Here is an 18,918-nt window from a genome sequence, read left to right on the forward strand (position 1 = left end):
CCACGTCCGTGGGGCGCCGCCATGTTGGGGCTCCTCGGGGATGCTCTGAGGGTGGGTTCTTGGGTTCTAGGGTCTGTCACCGCTGAGCAGAGCCCGGCTCCGTCCCCCTGCTCCCCCTGCTGGGATTTATGGCCGTGGGTGGGCTCCTCCTGAGCCTCCCCTGCTCCAGGCTGAGCAGTCCCAGCTCTCTCACCCTCTCCCCATAGAAACACTGCAGTCTCTTCAGCATCTTCATGGCCATATGTTGGAATCTCTCTTACATCCAGGCCTCTCTGCTACTGGTGACCCAGAACTAGGCCGCACCAATGCTAAGCAGAGAAAAAGGATCCCAGCCATTGATATGTCCTAATGCAGCCAAGAACACCATCAGCCTTCTCTGTGGCAAGGGCCTGCTGATAGCTCGTATAGAATCATAGAATCGTTAACACTGGGAAAGACTTCTAGGATCATCAGGTCCAACTGATGCCCCAGCTGTGGAAGGAGATGGGGCTGCTCCGAGCAAGATCCTGGCATGGGAATGGAGTACAGTTAGCTCATGCTGGGTGCACAGTGCTTGGGTTGGCTTGGGCGCTTCTCTAGAGCCATGCCTGACATCTCCGTCTGGGTCTTGTCATCCCCAGTGTGTCCCCACCTCGAAGTCCCTCAGGTCTGACCCGTGTTTGGATGGAATGCTCTCCTTCAAGCTCAGTATGAAGCAACACATCAATCCAGTTTTATCTATCTCAGTAATGCCTGTCCCCCTAGTGGTTTTGGAGCAGCCTTGAATGTGATTATGGGAGCTTGATGTGGGAGGAATTCATTCATTTGAGAGTGAATCAGCTGCCTACATGTAGAGGACTGGATTCATCTGAGTGCTGTGGGGCTGAGGGACACCAGGTCTGTGAGAAGTGTTTCTCAGTTAGCCATGGGACATCCCCATCTCGACAGAGCCATGGACCAATGTTAGACCTCAAACAAATCATAGAATCATCAAAGTTGGAAAAGAGCACTAAGATCATCTAGTCCAAGCGTCAACACATCACCACCATGGCCATTAAACCGTCTCTCAAATGTTCCTGTCTCACCACTGCTGCCACCACCGAGGCTTTGTGCTGCCCGCCAGCTTGCAATGCTTGCTCTCAAATGCATGCAGAGCCTGAGCAGCCCTTGTACCCTGGGAAACACCCCATCCCTGGATGCTGGGTTGGATGGGGCCCTGAGCAACCTGATCTGGTGGGGGGCAACCGGCCCATGGCAGGGGTTGGGGCTGGGTGGGCTTCAAGGTCCTTTCCCACCCAAACCATTCTATGATTCTGTGAAAGCAGGACTGGAGATGACCATCTGCTTGGAGGGAAAGACATGGACATGTGTGTTGCTCTGCTCTGCTCCACCTCCCCCCTTCTGCTCCATGATGCCAGCCTCCTTCCCATCCTCTGGCCAGAAGCTACCAGTGCTTTCATCCCACTCTAAAGGGCTGCAAGGAAGCAGGTGTTTGGCTACACTGGTGTGTCCAGCATATGGCTTTCCCCCCTCCCTGGAGGCCATCTCCAGGTAGCCCCCAAGCACCATTCCCCAGCCCACGTCCCTCCCCAAATCCCTAATGGTCTTGCTGCTTCTCCCACTTGCAACACAACCAGGCAAGCCACACAGTCAGGTTTTTAAAAGGGGCCTTTCTCCATTTTATTTTGCTCAATAAAAATCCTTCACAGTCAGATAGAGATAGGAGTGTGAGAGATACGTATACATATAGATCTTCATATATATTTATATATATACATACCTCTGTACAGATATATATATATACTCACTGTAGAAAATCGCAAAGGCAGTAGCTCTTCACATCTTTACAACCCCATGGAAACATACAACAGACTAGCAGTAGATTGTGAAATGTGGTATAGTTTTAACAAGAATTTTCTAAACGGATACACTTTTGCTGTACAAAAATCCCAGAATGCTGCATTTTATCTCTTTATTTTTTAACCTCTTTTCTTTAAATACACTGACCAGAGGCAAAGTCAAGACAACAGTGTTTGGAAGTGATCAGTGGACAGGAGAGACACCCAACCTTATGGAATTCTTTTTAAATACTTTATTTTTTTTTTAAGTTTATATATAGATATAGATATATAATTTTTTTCTTTTTTTTTTCTTTTCTTTTTTTTTTTTTTGCAAAGTCTCATTAAACGCAGTTCAGAGAACCAGCAACAGTCAACGCAGAACAAACAGTAACAGAGTCGAGTTCAGAACACTTCTGGTTTGAATTCACAGTAAGAGCAGAGAGAGATCGAGGCTTCAAGAAACAAACAGAGGAGGGGAAGCACAAGGCTGGGGTTGAATTTACAGTCAGGCAGGTCCAAAACGTTGGACAAAGGGTCTGATGCAGAGATCCTAAACACACAGACACAGCCTGGAAAGCTCTGGCTGCTCCCCCACGGGGCTTTTATTGCTGGTGAGATCAGACAACAGGCTTGCTTGGGGCACAGGCTCGCCCAACCTGACGTCCCGCTATCGGGGAGCTGGGTTTTAGGGGCCTATTCTCCTGGAGAAGAGACACGGAAACCGGTGACTAAGAATGTGCATCTATTTTGGATGAGGAAACCCTCACAACTGTACTGCCCTGTGCAAGGTGAAGGCCGAGAGAGAGCCCTGGTGGGCCGCCTCTCAGCTCACAGCATTTATCGGGTCCACATGAGTGCAAACAAAGACACCTTTGAGGAGACCCAGCCTCCTTGGGCTGGGCTCTGCAGGGACACTGCTGTGTGGGAAAGGACTGCATAGACTCGTTGGCCAGTTGTGCAGCATTTTGGCACCGGTGGCAGTGCGTTTTTGCACCGGCGACCGAGCTCTACCTGGACATGTTTGCTCCCTCCAGCCACCGGAAGGGAACGCATGTGCCACCATGGGCATCTTCTCCTCTGAGAGAGTTCCTAGGACTGCCTGGCTCCCAGGAATGGGAAAGCCTTGTTTCCCGTTGGTGTCTGGCTGTCATCAAATATGACTTTCAAGCTCAGACGCCTCTGGGGACCCAGTGGCTCCCACGTCAGTGATCTGCAGTGAGCTGACCAGCTGCAGGCACCCAGTAACAGTCATGGGATGGGCACCAAAGGAGGATGGACCACACGTCCCAGGGACCCACACTGACTGCCTGCTGGACGTGGGCTCTCTGGATGAATGGGGACCACCAAGCTCACACCATTCGTGATTATTTGGAGCCAGACCTGGCCTCACGTCACTTTTTGAAGGAGGAGAGCCCAGAACTGGAGTTATGATGGTATTCAAGAAAACACTGGATTGCCTGCAAGCATCAGAGTTGGGAAAAGTCCCTTTTAAATCTCTCTAGAAAAACCTATTGCTTTGTGACAGAAAGCAGAGACTTTCTGTTTAGAAAACAGATCTATAGAGGAGCCCTGAAAACACAGCCCTACATGCCAGAGGTTGTCCCAGGATCCAGATCTGATGCAATCCCCCTTCATGGAGAGAAACTGGGAGGAGGTTTATCCTGAAAGTGCAGAAGCTTATTTCTGTTTTGCTGACAGCTGTGCTGCCAGCATGGAACATCTGATTGGGAAGCTGACATCTGAAAACTGCGGGATGTGATCTCAATGCCTCATTGCCCCCATAGGGACCTGGTGGCACGGGAGCTGTTTGATCAAGGTTACCCATATTTTCTTTACACCCCTGTCTTTGCAAAGGGTGGAAAGGACTAGGGAAGCCTCAGAGCTGACTGGGTTTAGTGTTGTGATGGCATGAATGCAGTGATCTCAAGGTATTAAAGGCCATGGAGATGTCCTTCAGCAAGAAGCAAGATCTCTCTTGGAAGTAAAAGAGGGCTGATGTAGCTGACATGGGAATTAGGGAGACGTGAGGATCAGCAGTCTAGAAAGCTCCTCTGAGGGCAGGGTCAGGGCAAGCCACTCTCACTGGGGGCTCCTGCTTGTTAATAAAAGTGTCTGGGAGAGCACTGGGACAGGCACTGGGACAGTGTTACACTGATGAACTGAAATCAGGTAGAAGAGTCCAGAGAGCTGATGCAGAGAGGCAGGACACAGGCAACATGGCGAGCAGATCTCCAGCAAGGGATCTTGGTGAAAAGTAACTCTGTAAAGTGCCCTTTAAGGCTTCGACTGAAAGATTGGGTTAGAATAATAGCAAGCTGGATCTGCTCCCATCCAGGACAGTAGTGAGGGCTGCAACTGCCCATCAGCAGGCTATTATTCCTGACAGGAATAACAGAGCTCAGCACAGCCATGGAGCAGAGGGATGGTGCAGGGCCATATGGAGGGTGCTGAGGATGCCCAGTGGTGATCTGGGGAGGGGACAAGGGGACAGTCAGAAGGATCGCTGTCTCTCACATTTTCCTGGCCCATTCACAGTGAACCAGAACAAGCCTTTGGCTGCTAAACCAGAGAAGACCTGTGGCTCTGAAGGCAAGTGTAATGGTTTGGCATGCATCCTCATAGATGAAATCTCTGCTGCTCAAGAAAAAAGGGGAATCAGATCCATCCTGCCTCCTGAGTCCCTACTCACCCTGGGTGACACACGGAGGTACTTGGCACACCCAAGGAGGACACTGGTGTCTTCAGCTGGGGAAACTCACCTCGCCCAGGAACTGTAAGAAGTACCCTCCTTTCTACCCTGTCCTCTCTCCTTTCCCAGCCCACACCAGTCTCTTCCTTCCTGGGAAGAGCTGGGAGTCAGCTCCAAGCACACAATCCAATGCCTTCCAGAGATCTTTGGTCACATTTCTCAAGAGCTTGCTGTCTCAAGCAAGCTGTAAAGTGCCACAGTGAGGGACAGGAGTGGAATGGGTTGGTCCTTCCCATGGAGCACAGGGTGACACCACTGGGAGCCCCACTGCAGGAGGTTTTGTGGGGACATGAGATGGGCAGGGGGACTTCAGGCTTAACCTGGGGGCAATTGCAAGTCCTGGCTCAGGGTGAGAGCAAGCATGGAGGCAGGACAAAGTGACACCAGGCTGCTCTCTTGAAGCTGATCCCAAGCAGATTACTTTCCTGGGACATGCTGAGCTTTCTCCATTTCCAGTGCAGCCAATAGAAGCTCAGAGGGTGCTGAGCACCCTCTACATAACGCTCAGTGCTCCAATGCAACATTTGCTGCTACTTCCAACCCATTCGCTGGTATAGAAGCCACAGAGCTTTCTTGTCTCTTCATTTAATCATTGCATACACAGAGCTGGGCTGTTATTAACATCCAAGTACGCTTGTCTCCATATAACATAGCAGTGTAAGAACAATGACTTGATTCCTATCTTGAGTGGAAACCCGGAGTTGATCTCCTGGTGGCATTACGCCTGCAACAGTGGGAACTCCAGCCGGCTGCCACGAGACACTGGCAGAAGCTAAGTGGGACTGTGTGAAGCACAACAACCTGCGATGGTTGCGGCTCTCACAGCCGGGGTGAGACAGAAATGCTGGCTGTGCAAAGGGTGCTAGCTCAGTTGGGTGGGCACCTTGTAGCAACAGGATCACAACAGCCTCACCGTGATAGTGGAGCAAATCAATCTCACTCACAGGAAATGGTAAGAAGGGCTGCTTGCACCTTTCTTTGCACCAGGAGAGCCTAGTCAGCCCAAGTCCTCATGGATAAGAATTTGTTGGAGTTAATCAGTGCCCTGCTTTTGCTCTCATAGCAGCTGTGTGCATACAGCATGACTCAGTTGCATGCACATGGGTGGTATGCCACTAGGGATGCCCCAGGTCTTCCCATCACTGGTCTCACTCTTCCACAGGGCTTTGTTCGTGTGGCCAGCCCCATGTATCAGGCATCTCAGAGCATCTCTAGTGGCTCTAAATCCCATATGTGGGAAACTGACCCGAGCCCCTTGTGACTCAAAGCTTTTACTGTTAGAGATATATTACAGACAAGTTAGAGATGAATTGTTTCAGTAAAGACTCTAATCACATGCAAGATTTTGAGGGCAGCAGCAGAACTTGAAGAATTACACCTGAGTACATCACATGGATTCCCATCAGCTCTAGAGCTGGCTGAGCAAAGATGGAGGGGACAGATAGGATATGGTCAAGCCCGAACACTCTAGGACAGAAGGTTTTTACCAACCCTATCTGAACCTCAAAGGAGGACAAGACATGACTCTTCTTGGCTGTTCTTAGGATCTATGTCATCAAAACACCAGTTTGGCACCTGGTCAGCAATCAGACAACCCTGTCACTTCCAGGTTTCACTGGGACCGTCAAGACATACTCATCCTTGCAAAAAAAAATGTCAGAGCATCTGGGAAAAGGATTACAGAGCAAACCCGGCATACTGGAGGGCTTGCCTGATTGCTGCTGGTGGGATTCAGGTATGTGGGGAGGCCAAATGAGCCTCTGTTTTTCCTGCCTTTGGATTATCAAGGAGCTCTGTTGAGAAAGCACCACACAGGATGATGCTGATGCCAATTCCTCTTGGATGTTAACGCAGCTGAGAATTGCAGTGTACATCTCATCAACTTCAGATACTCAAAATTCAATTACTGTAGGTGTTCTTGAGCCACTGACTGAGAGCCTGGTTCTTGTGATGGTTAATGGGAAACCAACCTCAAATTCAGCAGGGATGGGAGGAACAATGACCCAGCAATGGGATAGATCACTGGATCCATCTTGTGGCCAGGGTACTTTTTGTTAATAGACTGTTTGCTTTTTGTGTGGTGGCCTCAAAATCATCAAGCAACAGGCATCTGAGACTTGCAATTTCTTACAATTCTTACAATTTCTCTATGCTTTGCCCTTTTGTCCAAGGATTGCAAAGCCCTTCACAAGCACACGGCCCCATCAGCTGCTTTGGGATGGAAGACAATACAGGTTTATCAGACGTGGAAACAGAGGCACAGAAAGCTGAGATAACTCAAGACACCACATCTTCAACCCTGACCTTGTGAGGTGTTCTGCTCCATCTGGAAAGCCCAATGTATGAAATGGAGGAAGCCCAAGGATCTACCTGCTGAGGATGTGTGCAGCACATGTGGGGTGTCTTTGGAGACTCTGGCTCAGCCTGCAGCCTCCAAAACACCAAAGCAAAGAGGAGGGCTGGGATGGGGACCAAGGACCTACTCCATTGACTCCAGCAAGATGTAGCAGTGCTATGCCAGTGACCTTCTGCCAGGTCCTTGCTGGAGGACTGGAGTCTTGACATACCCTCGTCTCATTGCACATCTCCATTTTCTACAGCTCCAAGGATCACTGCCAGGTACCAGCAGTTCCTCCCTGTAATACTATCTGTTGACCTTGGCTGGAGATAGATGAGATCACTGGAATCCCTTCTGACTTGCTCAGCCTCTTTGCTCAGTCTGGAGCTCACCACAACACCACGTGATCTTAGCTTGAAGGTCAGACCTGGTGATGGAGAGGGGAGTGCTCAGAGGGAAGGGACCGTGGAAGGAAATTGGCTTCGGGGTTTTTGTTTGAAAGGTCTTCAGCCTCTCAGCACCCTGAGGTTCTTCCTTGGTGTGCAGGTGAAATGTCATCTGGCCAAACTCTCCCTGAAGTCACCTCATACAGGCATCCCAAAATGCAAATTCTACCTTTGTTCTTCTAGCTGCTCCTTAGGCAAAAGGGCCTCAATTTCTACTTGTGTTGATCCTTTGGCCACTGCCCAGTCGGTGCAAATCCCACTTTACAGCGTTTTTTACTCTTTGCTGTGGATCGTGGTAAAGAAGTGTCTGTGAAAGGGAGAATCAGGTCCACTTTCCCCACCTTTTGAAGTTAAATGCTGTGTTTTGACGCCTGCATCATTTTCAGTGAGTGCACATGTAGGATTTGGTTATTATTCTGCCAGGGCATAAGCACTTGTATGATCTTAAGCACTGTCTCTTCTTATGAATGCTCTCACACGCAGAGTTAGTAGCTATTTTCTTAAGCTGGCCCTACGTTATCTCTGTCCCTGGAATATATGATGCCGTGTGGGATCACGATGGGCACTATTCCAAATGGCTGTGCTGAAGGCTGATACTCTCTTCCCTCATTGCAGTCTAGTGGTAGTGCTGATATGTGCTCCCTGCAGCTCCTGAGTGAGGCTTGGATTCCGTTTGTAAGTAGACCCTGGGCAGAGAGAATGCACCAAACTGTCTCTCGTTTGGGAATGGGTTAGTACAATTGCCCGCTATTGGGAAATTGCTAAAGCTTCTGTTTGCATAAACAACCCACAAGTTTGGAGGCTTCCCCAAACCTTGTTCCACTGACTGGGAATTCAGAGGATTCTTGAGAAAGGGAACTAGCTTGGATCTAGAAGTTTTTTTCCTTGCTGTAGCCAGTGCGAATATATTTAAGAATAGGGGGGGTCAAGGCAGAGGTGGGAGGGTATTTATGCTCCCAGGATTGGGTCACAACCCAGGAGGCAAGTGGAAATGCAGACAGAAACCACAACAAAATGAAAACACAGCATGTGCCAAGCTCTGTTGAGCCTCAAACAAGGCTCCTACTGGGCAACCACTCCTTGTTGGCTTATGTTACCAGGACAAGCTCACGCTGCTTCACAAGGACATCCTAACCTCTTGCAACCATGCTAACCATGGGCTGCAGGAGAGAGTCATCTGGTGGAGATATGTCTGGTTTCACTGAAATCAGTGGCCAGTCTCCCACTGACTTCACTAAGACCATCGTCTAGACAAGATACTTGATGCAAAACAGTGAGTTTGCTCACGATCCCAAGAGCTTTGCTCCATTAGCCAATGTGGCTAAAAATGCCATGAAAAAAGAAACCTGCCAAATTTACACTGTTTTGCTGCACATAAATGCTTGGAAAACCAAAGAAACCAAACCCAACCCTCCAAAACAACCAACCAAAGAGGGGTGAATTGTAGGAGAGGGGACGGCAGCCTCTAGTGAAGTAACAGTCACGGCAGATTACAAATGAGCCAATTGACCCTCACCAGCTGTACTAGGAAAAAAAAAAAAAAAACAACCAAAGAGATGTCGCATTATCATTAGAAAAACAACGCACATCCACAGTTATTTTACCTACAGAGCACAGAAGAAGAGAGTAAGGGTGATGGAGCTCAGTGCAAGCCACCTCACACCGCTCCTATGGTATCGTGTTATCCTTCAGAAGACCACTGGCTTGAGTAGGTAGTACATGCACAGCAATAAAAAAAATTATGGGTATCGTCTTGGTCCCACCTCAGATCTCAGTGGACTCTATTCGCTCAAGCCTGGAGGGAGTCCATGGTTTTTTCTCCTCGGTGTGCGGGGGGCTGGTGGCCTTTGTGTTCATCTCATTCACCTTGTGCTCCAAGAGTTGGTTCTTCTGGTACATCTCCACGTAGTTCAGCTGCAGCTGCTTCTGGTACTTGATGACTTTCTCCTTCTCCTCTTGCCACGTGCGCCGCTCCTCCTCAAAGTCCATCACCTGCTGCTCCCGTTGCTGCCGCTCCAGCTTCAGCTCCGTCTGCAGCCGCTCCACCTCCTTCCGCAGCGTGTTGACGCTGTCCTCGCTCTGCCGCTGCATCTTGGCTTCGTCGCTTTCGCAGGCCAGCGGGTCCCGCAGCTTCTCAGCCAGGTCCCCACCAAAAGGCCCCGGAGGTCCCATGCTGGCAAGTGTCCGCTTCAGTCCTGAGACCTCCAGCTCACAGTGGTTCAGTTTTTCCCTCAGCACCTGGACCTCGCTCATCTTCCGCTGCAGCTCGCTCTCGCAGATCTCCAGGTTGACGCTCTTGGAGCTGTAGGAGTCCTTCAGGGTGAGGATTTGCTCCTCCTTCTCCCGGAGAAAGTTCTTACCTTCCTTGAGCTGTGTCCGCAGCCCCACAATCTCGTTCAGCTTCTGGGAGACGTCCGCTTGGGAATCTTTCAGCTGCTGCTTAAGCAGGGAGATCTCACCTGCCTTCTGGCACACCTGTGGGAAGAGCATTCATGAGGCAGGAGGAAGGCAGCAAGGAGCCACCACCTTTGCTTGTCCTGCAGGACCTACAGGTTGTCTCTACAGCTGTGGGGGACGTTTGGCTCTCAGGGATTTGATGCCGTTCCCAGAGTTAACCAAACAGCTAAGCTAAGCACTTTGGTCCGCACCAGCGGTGAGCTGACACCAGTGTTTCCCTCTGTTCACATTCCACGCATAACCACAAGCCTGTGGTGCCTGACCTTAAACCCTCTGCACTCTGCAGGAGTTTTCCCACTGACCTCAGTGGGTGCTGGACCTTGAGCAAGCTTGAGATGGAAACATCTCAGAACCAGAAACAAGCCAGGCTCTCTCCAAGCAGTAAGGGTGTAGGACAGGATGCAGAGACAGTGGATATTACCTAGTTGCCATATGATGCTTTCCTTCCCACAGACTCCTAAAGAACCCAGCTGACTAACTTTTAGTGTTCAGTGCCCTGAGGGCAGTCCAGGGACTGGCAGCAATTTAATTCCTCTGAGTTAGTGCATGAAGAGTGACAGCCCCTCTGCTAAGGATCAAGGCGAGAGATGCAGCCCACTCTTGCTGAACTGGGGCTGCCATGCACAGATTTCATCCTGACTGCCTCAAGTCTCACCCATGCGGTTAGGTACAGAAGTCCTGAGCAAACAATGGAAATACCCTTGCTGCAGTGTGTGTATGTGCTATGTAGGTGGCACTATTATTATTATATGACACATCTCTAGTTCTGCTTAGTCCAACAAATGTTAACAAAGGTGTTGAAAGGGAGCTATAAAATTGACCAAACCCTCACTTTCCCATGGACTTGGGGGTTTCCAGGTCTCTGTATTGGCAGATCTGTCTTTGGATAACTGCAGAGAAAATCTTTTCCGGCAAGAATCTGGGCAGGGAAGCAGCACCAAGGGACTAGCAGTGATCAGGGAGGATGAAATTAATTCGTAACAGACTTGGTAGCCGCCTCCAGACCTGGATGTCCTGCCTTCCTGAAGCTCCTGTCTCTTGTCACACATGACATATTTGTCCTTTTCTCCCTTTATTAGCGTCTGCAAGATCCCTTCCTGCTACAGTCCTGTTGGGTGAATGCTCCTCAACTAATTTCTCCACTGCCTTCATTGCAACCTCCATTTTTCTCAGCTATAGAAGACTAGTCTGGTGCATGATGTTGAACAAAGCCTTGAAGCTCAGCAGTAAGGATGGCTCAGTTCCCCCTGTGAGCAGCTGAAGAGCTAGGAGACATACCCACAGTCAGTTCCTACTGACACAAGCTTTTCCTGGAGCTCAGAGACATAAATCTGAGTACCCACATCCACACCAGTGTTTGTCTGCAGCAGATGCAGAACAACATCATGCTGGTTTAGCTGCAGTTACAATGACACAGTTACTGCTTAGCTAAAAAAGTGCACAGCACCAATCGTGGGTTTACTGGGAGTGCTCTCCATGGGCTAGCTTTTCCCAAAAGGCAGAGAAATACATGATGAAGAACAGCTTGGATAAGAATCAACTAACAAATTAAAACACTTAAATTTTGGTCTTTAGTTGTCTGCTGGGGAAATTTAGGCAATGTAGTCTCTGGAGTCTGGAGAGTACCTCAGTCAGTGAGAATAGGTGTCTACAAATTTAAGATGTCATGATCTACCAGATGAATCCCATCTCTTTACATCGCTATCACTGGGTTAGCTGCCACAGACTGAACTAGAGCAGTAAATAATCAAAAACCCATCTGCAGTTTTACCAGTGCAAAATCAGGAAGCTTTCCAGACCTAACTTGTTGGAAGACACACAAAACCTGGGCAGAGCACCTGGTCAAAGGAGGTATCATGTGGGACAATGCAGCCTGCTTGTCCTGCACGTAACTTGCAGAGATTTTAGAGCAAGCCTCTAATGAGCTCTGCTGAATATCTCCAAATAGTACGTTGCAGAGCCCTAATTAATCCCACTTTCATTGACTTTCCATCAGGATTAGCAGAATAGGGCCTTCTTGATTCTAGAGCTACTTTTTTTTTTTCTACTGCAGCCTTAATAAATTTAAAGTTTCTAGCCAAGTCCATGGAAGGATTAAAATTCTTTGCATGATCAAGCTGAAAAAAAAACCAAAACTGTGTTAGCACTGGCTATTCAAACGGAGTTTGATAAAATGCTCTAAAAATAGAAAGCGAAGTAAAAAAATACATGAGACCTGGAAAGAGGAATTTGCCTTTCAGCCTTTTAAGAGAGACCAACTCATTAGCAACTGAAAACAGTGCATTGCAATGGAAAGCATGAGGTAGACTTGGCTATTGGTATCATCTTTAGCTCATTTGCTTTATATCTTCAACAACAAAAAAAATCAAACATTTGAAAAGCCATTTCAAGCTTTGCCTAAACGCAGGTGTTAGAAGAATTTAATTAAAATAGGCTTAAACCCAATTTTGGGAGGCACAAATACCTTTACGGAAAAATCTTTATTCACTGAAACTGGATTCAAACGTCCCACATTGCAGTGACCTGACTGTGAAGCCTAATTATTAACCAGCACAGGATGTGCACACAGTAAGTTGTGCTCATTTTATTTTAATTGAAAACGATAGGTTTGGAGCTCAGATGTGTAGAGGTGACCGAAGTGTTGCCTGTTACCTAGTGTCCGCTCACCCCACAGCCCTTGTCTTGGGGTGCACGTGGGACAAATGGGAGGTACTTTGGGTTATCAGTGAAAACATCACTCAAGATTTCTTACAATAAGGCTCTTACCTCCCACTTGGTCTCTTCAATCTTTGGGAGAAACTCAGCCTGCTCCTTCTTGAAAGCCACAAATTTCTTCTCCAGCTCCTCTCGCTGCTGGAGGAGCTGTCCCATGTCATCTTGGAGTTTTTTTTTCTCCTGCTGCAGCTTGAAGATCTGGAGCTGCAAGGCCTGCTGGGCCCGCTGCGCCTTTTTGGAGACCTGTTGCAATTTGTTGGCATAGTTCTGCCTCAGATCCTCCATTTCCCGCTCCCAGATCTTCTGCTTCTCCTCAAAAACTTGGAAGATGGCTGCCTCGCTTTTGTCCAAGTTCCTTCTCATCTGGAGGACCTCCTGCTCCTTCTCCCACAGCCTGTCTTCCAAGTCTTGGATGATGTCGTCCGTCGAAGGAGAGTGGAAAGGCATCGTTTCATTGAGATGGTTCAGTCTGTTGAACGAAGAGGTGCTCTTGCTCGAAGACCGGCCGCTGTCTGAGGTAGATATCCCGTTGTATCCCACGATGTTCTTGTCCGTGTAGGTTGTGCCGATGCGGTTGATGTGGCTCGTCGAGGCGCTCATCGGGCCCACGTGCTGGCTGTAGCCTGTCCCGTAAGTGGGCAGACTCGTTAACGAGTTACGGCCTGAATCAGAAAGGCCTCCCACTTGGTTTGTAGTCCTGTTAAGGCTGCTCTTGTCGAGTCCACTTTTGGGTGCAGATGGGCTATTGCTGTTGGCATGGTTCAAGCTCTTTCTGTTCTCTGTCACCCCGTTGCTCTGTGGCGGGCAGAGGTTCTGCATGGAATGGAAGTTTTTAGGAACTACTGGTTTAAAGGCTGAGGGTCTAACTAAGGGCTCATTGCTCTGCAAAAGGAAAAAGGACCACGCATCAAAGACAGCAGGTCGTTTGAAAATGACACACACAAGAGATACATCAACACAAGCTGGGGCTGGTGGAGCTGAGGCCTGTCCAGGTACCTAGTTCCATATCTCTCAGCCTTAACACACCCTTGGTTATTTGAGATTTAACATGGGACACCCAAGAGGAGTTGGCCGCTCATAAGTTAACACTTCATCTTCCTTTGCCCCAGTTAAAAAAAGAGCTTGACCTGCCCCAAATCTGCATGATTTTTCCTAGAATACTCCATTGGTCCTCTTACCAGTGCTCTTTGCTAAAAGAACAGCTACCACTTGCCTACCAGATCAGATCAAAACAACTTTGATTTTGGCAGACTATATTCTGAAGGACATCTAGCTTGGAGGGTGCATTTCCCTTTGGCTGAAAACTGAATTAACCCCATAAATGAGCAGCTGTTCTGCCCTAGGAGCACTAGGGAGTCAGCTCTCCGCTATGTGGACAACATATTTTTCATGCACTAGGCAGGAGTAGGTGGGATCTATGGCCCCATCACAGGGACACTGAGCAAATAATGTGCTGAAGCTGCTCTTCATTTAAAAAAAATTTTTGTTTCCTGCAACCAGATACAATGCTGGAGGGAAAATGGACTGCAGCTGCAAAGGATTTAAAGAGGATTTTAGAACCTCTGAAGTTTTGCACATTCCTCTCCCCATGAGTGCACCTACAGAAATAAATTTTTCCTCAAAACAGCATTGAGTCTCCCCTACTGGGGGTTGGGCTTCAGGTGAAAATTGGCCCAGAGGAACCAGTCTTGTATTTGAAAATGCCTTGCAGAAGAAACAAAATGAATCCTGGTGAGCAGGCAAGGCTGGAGACCAAAAATCTGGCACCTGTCAGGTGGGACTGAGATGGACTATGGGAGCTGTCAGGTTAATGGCCCACAAGACAAGGCCACCAAATGCTGCAGAAATGACACTGCATCTGGCAGCCTCCCCAGGACACAAATTACGGGGTCTGCTGGAGCAGAGCGGCAGGCTACATAAAACATCTGGGTTCTGGGCATCCTCCAAGCCGATATGAGCCATGAGGACTGTGCTTGGACGGGGGATAATGTTTGCAGGGGTAGTTTACAAGCCTCATCAGATTGCCTCTCACTAGGATTTTGAACAGATACACACAGCTTCATTCAAGTAACACCTTTTTGTGGCAGAGGGCTGTAGGAAATGGTCTGCAAATGGCCCCAGAATAAGAATGTGACTCTGATGCTGGGCCGACCAAAAAGAGAGACAGCTCCAGCTCTCCCCTCTGTCAATAGGAGAGATAGGCACAGCAACTCAGGTGGGTTAAATGATTCAAAGAACTGGAAGCTTAGCTCTGAAAGACTTGTTATCATGCTCTTGAATTCCTCCAGAACTAGCATTCTCCTTTGCTCAGCCCCGTGAAAGCAGTAAGTATTATACGAACTGTAAATAAAAATTGCACCATCTATATAATAAGAGTTAGACTATTTGTCAGGGTTACGCCATTGCCTGGGTTGTGCTTTTAGAGCCAAGCCACAACCGTCACACTGCTCCAGGAGGCAGGAGCTCTCACCTGGTCTAGTTTGCCGGAGATTGGCAATATCTTTGGTGGGTTACTGGGCTCTCGGTACTGGGGAGGAGGTGGCATGTTCTTCTCGTTGTTGGTGGTCACATTCCCACAGATGTCCATCTTCACCTTCTCACTCTTACGCAGGTCGCCGTTGATGTAGAGGGAATTGGAGACCTTCTCCGACTTGTACGTCTTCTCCTCGCCGGAGTAGCGGTTGGAGATCTCCCGTGTGGAGTACCCATTGTGAGACCCCTCCATCTGCCGGCCGCTGCTCTGCGTCCGGGTCCCCACGCTCTTCATGGCGAACTCCTGGTCGTTGGCCACTCCGCTCCCCACGCTCCCCATGATGCTCCGGGAGGTGTTTTGGGATGGCCGGGGAGCAAAACCGTGGAAGTTTTCTGGATTGGGGTACGTTGGGTCACTAAGAACTGGCAGCGTCTCTAGCGTGGCCATGGCAGCTCAGAGGTGAGGTGGAGGCACAGGTCAGTGGCACTGGAAGAAGGAAGAAAAGTGAAGGAATTTTAAAGAGATGCTTTTTATCCACTGCAGCCTTTTGTAGATTGGCATCATGCAGAGATGAGCAAATCTCTGGGCTGGGTGGTATAAGGGCAGGAGCTGTCACAGCTCGGTGTGTGGTAGGCAACAGAAGATGGGACTGCCCTCCTCTCTGTGACCTTCAACCCTCCTAGGAGGAGCAGTGCTCAGCCTGTGCCTTTGACTGACCAAAACACGGCCATGGGAAGCAGATAACATGCTGATAATGGCTATAACAGTTGTCTTCGGCCTAATCCCAGCCACATGACATCTATTTCTTCTCCATTGGGACCAGCCTTCACATAACTGGATGCTCTCCCCACCTCTACCACCACCTCAAACCCCAGTCCTGTGATTTCAGTCCTGCTTTCAAAGAGACCCAACATCTGCATTTTGGGGGAACATCTGAAACATCTGTGTTTCAGGGAAATTCCCCAAATAGTGGTGGTTGCATTAGTGTTGAACTTACAACTGAGGTGGTCAAGGTCCAGAGCTACTGGTGCCTAGACAAGTCTTACATGGGTACAGTTTATCACTTCCTAAAAAATTCAGGCCTCTTCTTGAAAGTCCCTTCTGAAAATTAAGCTGTCTCTGCACTCCTGCACCCAGCCTTCAGGATCTACTCTGCATTGCATTGGGTCTCAGCGGTCGTGCCCCAGGATGGACTAGGGAAAAAAGCACAGGCATAGTTTTCTTAATTAATTGCCTTTAATTACAGAAACCTATAGGTTTTTCCCCAAGCAGCACAGATGGGATAATCCCATAAAATAAGAAGTCACGGGAAAACTGATCTGTGTTAAGCTAAGCAAGAGCAGAACACAGCGATCTTATAGAAGGTGATGGTGTCCCTGCATTTTTCCCTTCTTTCCCCTTAAGTGTTAATTAGACCCTCTTTAATTCAATCAGGCCCACAAAGGTATAAAACCAACCCTATTTAAAGAAATAAAGGCCCACAACAAACCTTTTTTTATCACCTTATTAGATAATAAAGAATTTGATGCTGTATCTTATTACACTGTTTCTTTGATGCAGGATCTTATTACCTAATGCATTGCAAGGGAAGGGAGAAGACACATTGCTAAGTTTGGATGATTGTAATGAATCCCACAGCCTCTATATTTCAGGAAAACTAATACACTTCTCATTTCTAACTTGCCTTCATAGGGTTTGGGTATTCTTCCCAGTGCTGCTCCAGAAGGGCTTTGTTCTACTTAGAGTCCCATATTTTATCTGCCAGCCTGTGCAGAGTTTTCTGATGCCCTCAGGTGTTTCAGTTCACACTGGGCACAGCCAAACCAAGCCTGCAAGTGCAGAGTCAGTGACACATGGGCAGCTGTAGACACTTAGCTTATCAGCTCTCCCACCCTTACTGAATTTATTGGCTAGATCGCCATAGAGAGAATGACTTCTTTTTTTTCTTTTTTGTCCTAGAAGCTCTCAATTTCAAATATTCCAAGGTGAATAATCCTGCTAGGATGGGCACTAAAGCAGGATTTAGGAGCAGTGGGGGATGCAGGTTTTCCTCTGGATGAAGAAGGCATTGTGAAAGTATTGCCCTTTGGGTGAAGCACTGGTGATAGGGAGGCCTAGGCAAGGCTGGCAGGAAAGGGAGATGGGGAGGGTATGTCAGTAGGGTTTTCCATCTTTTTGGGGTGGAGTTGTAGAATCAGCCCTTCCCCAGCTACAGCATTAGATCTGAGTTTATTTCCTTGGAGAACTTGCTTAGGTGTAGAGCTCAGCTCCAACGTAATCTTGGTATTTATACTAATAATGGAAAAAAATAGTCTGTGCAGCTTGTCTTTATTAAATTGCATTTCTACAAACTTCCTTCAGGTTTACTGCTTGTAGCCTCCTCTGTTTTTCCAGTGACCTGATCTTAAAGAAAACTGCCCTATCCCAGGTATGGTCTGAGTATGGTGGGGCTGGCACTACGGTCCTGAAGGTGAAGATGATGCAGAGCTCTTCTAGGCTGAAAGAGGGAAGGGAGAAAAAGTTGTAATGAAGGGCTCCTGTGCCAGGTGGGTAGGATGAGGGAAAGCCATGTTGAAGTCCTGGGTGAGCCAGAAGGAGATTCTGTGACCTGAGACAAACCAGATGTGTCCACCTGTCTATAATAGGATGTGCCTCGTGGTGTAACCTTCTCCATCCTGAAAGGACATCCAAAATCCACCCTGCAACGCTGGTCTGGCACTGATGCTTTCTGTGTGATCCCCTGATTGATTTTTAGTATCCATCCAACGCTGCAATCAGAGAGATTGCTACAAGAGGCAGTTATTTATAGCAGAACACGTTTACATTTGCACACTTGTGCTGACTTCTGCTCTGTCCATGGACGTGGCTCAAGGTCAGGTTGGATGGAGCTTTGGGCATCTGCTTATGGCAGGGGTTGGAACTGGTTGGGCTTTAAGATCCCTTCCAGCCCAAACTGTGCTGTGATTCTGAGGGCAGGATGAGATCATTGGAAAGTCTGATTCTTCAAAACAAAACGAAAAAGCCAGCACAAAAGCAAGCAGTGCGAGCTAGAAAAGAGAGATGTTCATGTCTCAGGAAGGAGCTATGGACTGGGCCAAGAAATGACAATGACCTCTAGGTCACCATGGAGGAAGATGTCTTATCTGCTCCGCAATATGTCCATCAATGGTCCTCATCGCAGCCTTTCTCAGCCCTCCGGGACCCCAAGGATCCCAGGGGATGGTTTTCACATCAAGAGGCTTCTGCTTAGGATCACGTCCCTGGAACACTGGGACATTGTGCTGACGTTCCCGTTCAGCCCCAGTGACCCAAAGGCAGATGCTTCAGCTGCTGTCTGACGATGTGGGATCAAAGCTGTGTCACAGAGACAGTCTCTGCAAATGGAACTTTTTTTGCATGATTTCCCCCCCCCCCCCCCTTTTAACTGGAAAGAATCCAAGAAAATATTCTAAAAAAACTGGCTATTAGCTTATGTTTACTGTAAACCCAGGAGCTGATAAGCAGAGCATACGGACAAGCATTTCAAATATGTTTTCGAGGGGATTCCAGAAGTGCCAACAGATCCCCAGCAGTACAGCTTTCTTTGCCAAAAAGGGATTTTTTGGAGGGGGGGAACTTTTATTTCTTTTGGCCAGCACTAGTTCTTAGCCAGGTTTTGCCTTGCTCACCCCTTAACTGAACTCTGAAATCAGGTTCTGAGCACGGGTGAGGGATAGGTGCCATGGGAATGCTAACTAAAATTGGGTTTATGGATAATTCCCAATGAAAGAAGCAAGCCAGAGCTGAGCTGGGGCTGTGGCTCAGTGCCTCCATGTCTGATTTCTTCTTCCGTGGTCCTGCAGGGCTCTTCCCCCTGTGTTCACCCCCAAGGACCTTGGCACATTGTGCAACAGCAGCCGCGACGTTTATGAACCACAACC

The 18,918-nt window shown here is 48.4% G+C and overlaps 1 protein-coding gene across 5 annotated transcripts in view; it reads right to left on the reverse strand.

Annotated features, from left to right (window-relative positions):
* Positions 1,630 to 18,918, reverse strand: part of LZTS3 (leucine zipper tumor suppressor family member 3) — a 43,047-nt gene continuing 25,758 nt past the window's right edge. For 4 of the 5 annotated variants that reach the window (XM_021394998.1, XM_021394997.1, XM_021394999.1 and 1 more), the window contains exons 2-4: positions 14,996 to 15,484; positions 12,577 to 13,407; positions 1,630 to 9,828 (exon numbers count right to left, since the gene is read on the reverse strand). In XM_021394998.1, coding sequence (XP_021250673.1) covers positions 9,118 to 9,828; positions 12,577 to 13,407; positions 14,996 to 15,445 — 1,992 coding nt within the window. In that variant the 5' untranslated portion in view covers positions 15,446 to 15,484 and the 3' untranslated portion in view covers positions 1,630 to 9,117. The remainder of the gene's footprint in view (positions 9,829 to 12,576; positions 13,408 to 14,995; positions 15,485 to 18,918) is intronic. The other variant, XM_021395000.1, reaches the window with a different exon arrangement.

The sequence above is a fragment of the Numida meleagris genome, chromosome 4 (assembly GCF_002078875.1).
Source record: "Numida meleagris isolate 19003 breed g44 Domestic line chromosome 4, NumMel1.0, whole genome shotgun sequence".
Lineage (NCBI taxonomy): Eukaryota > Metazoa > Chordata > Aves > Galliformes > Numididae > Numida > Numida meleagris.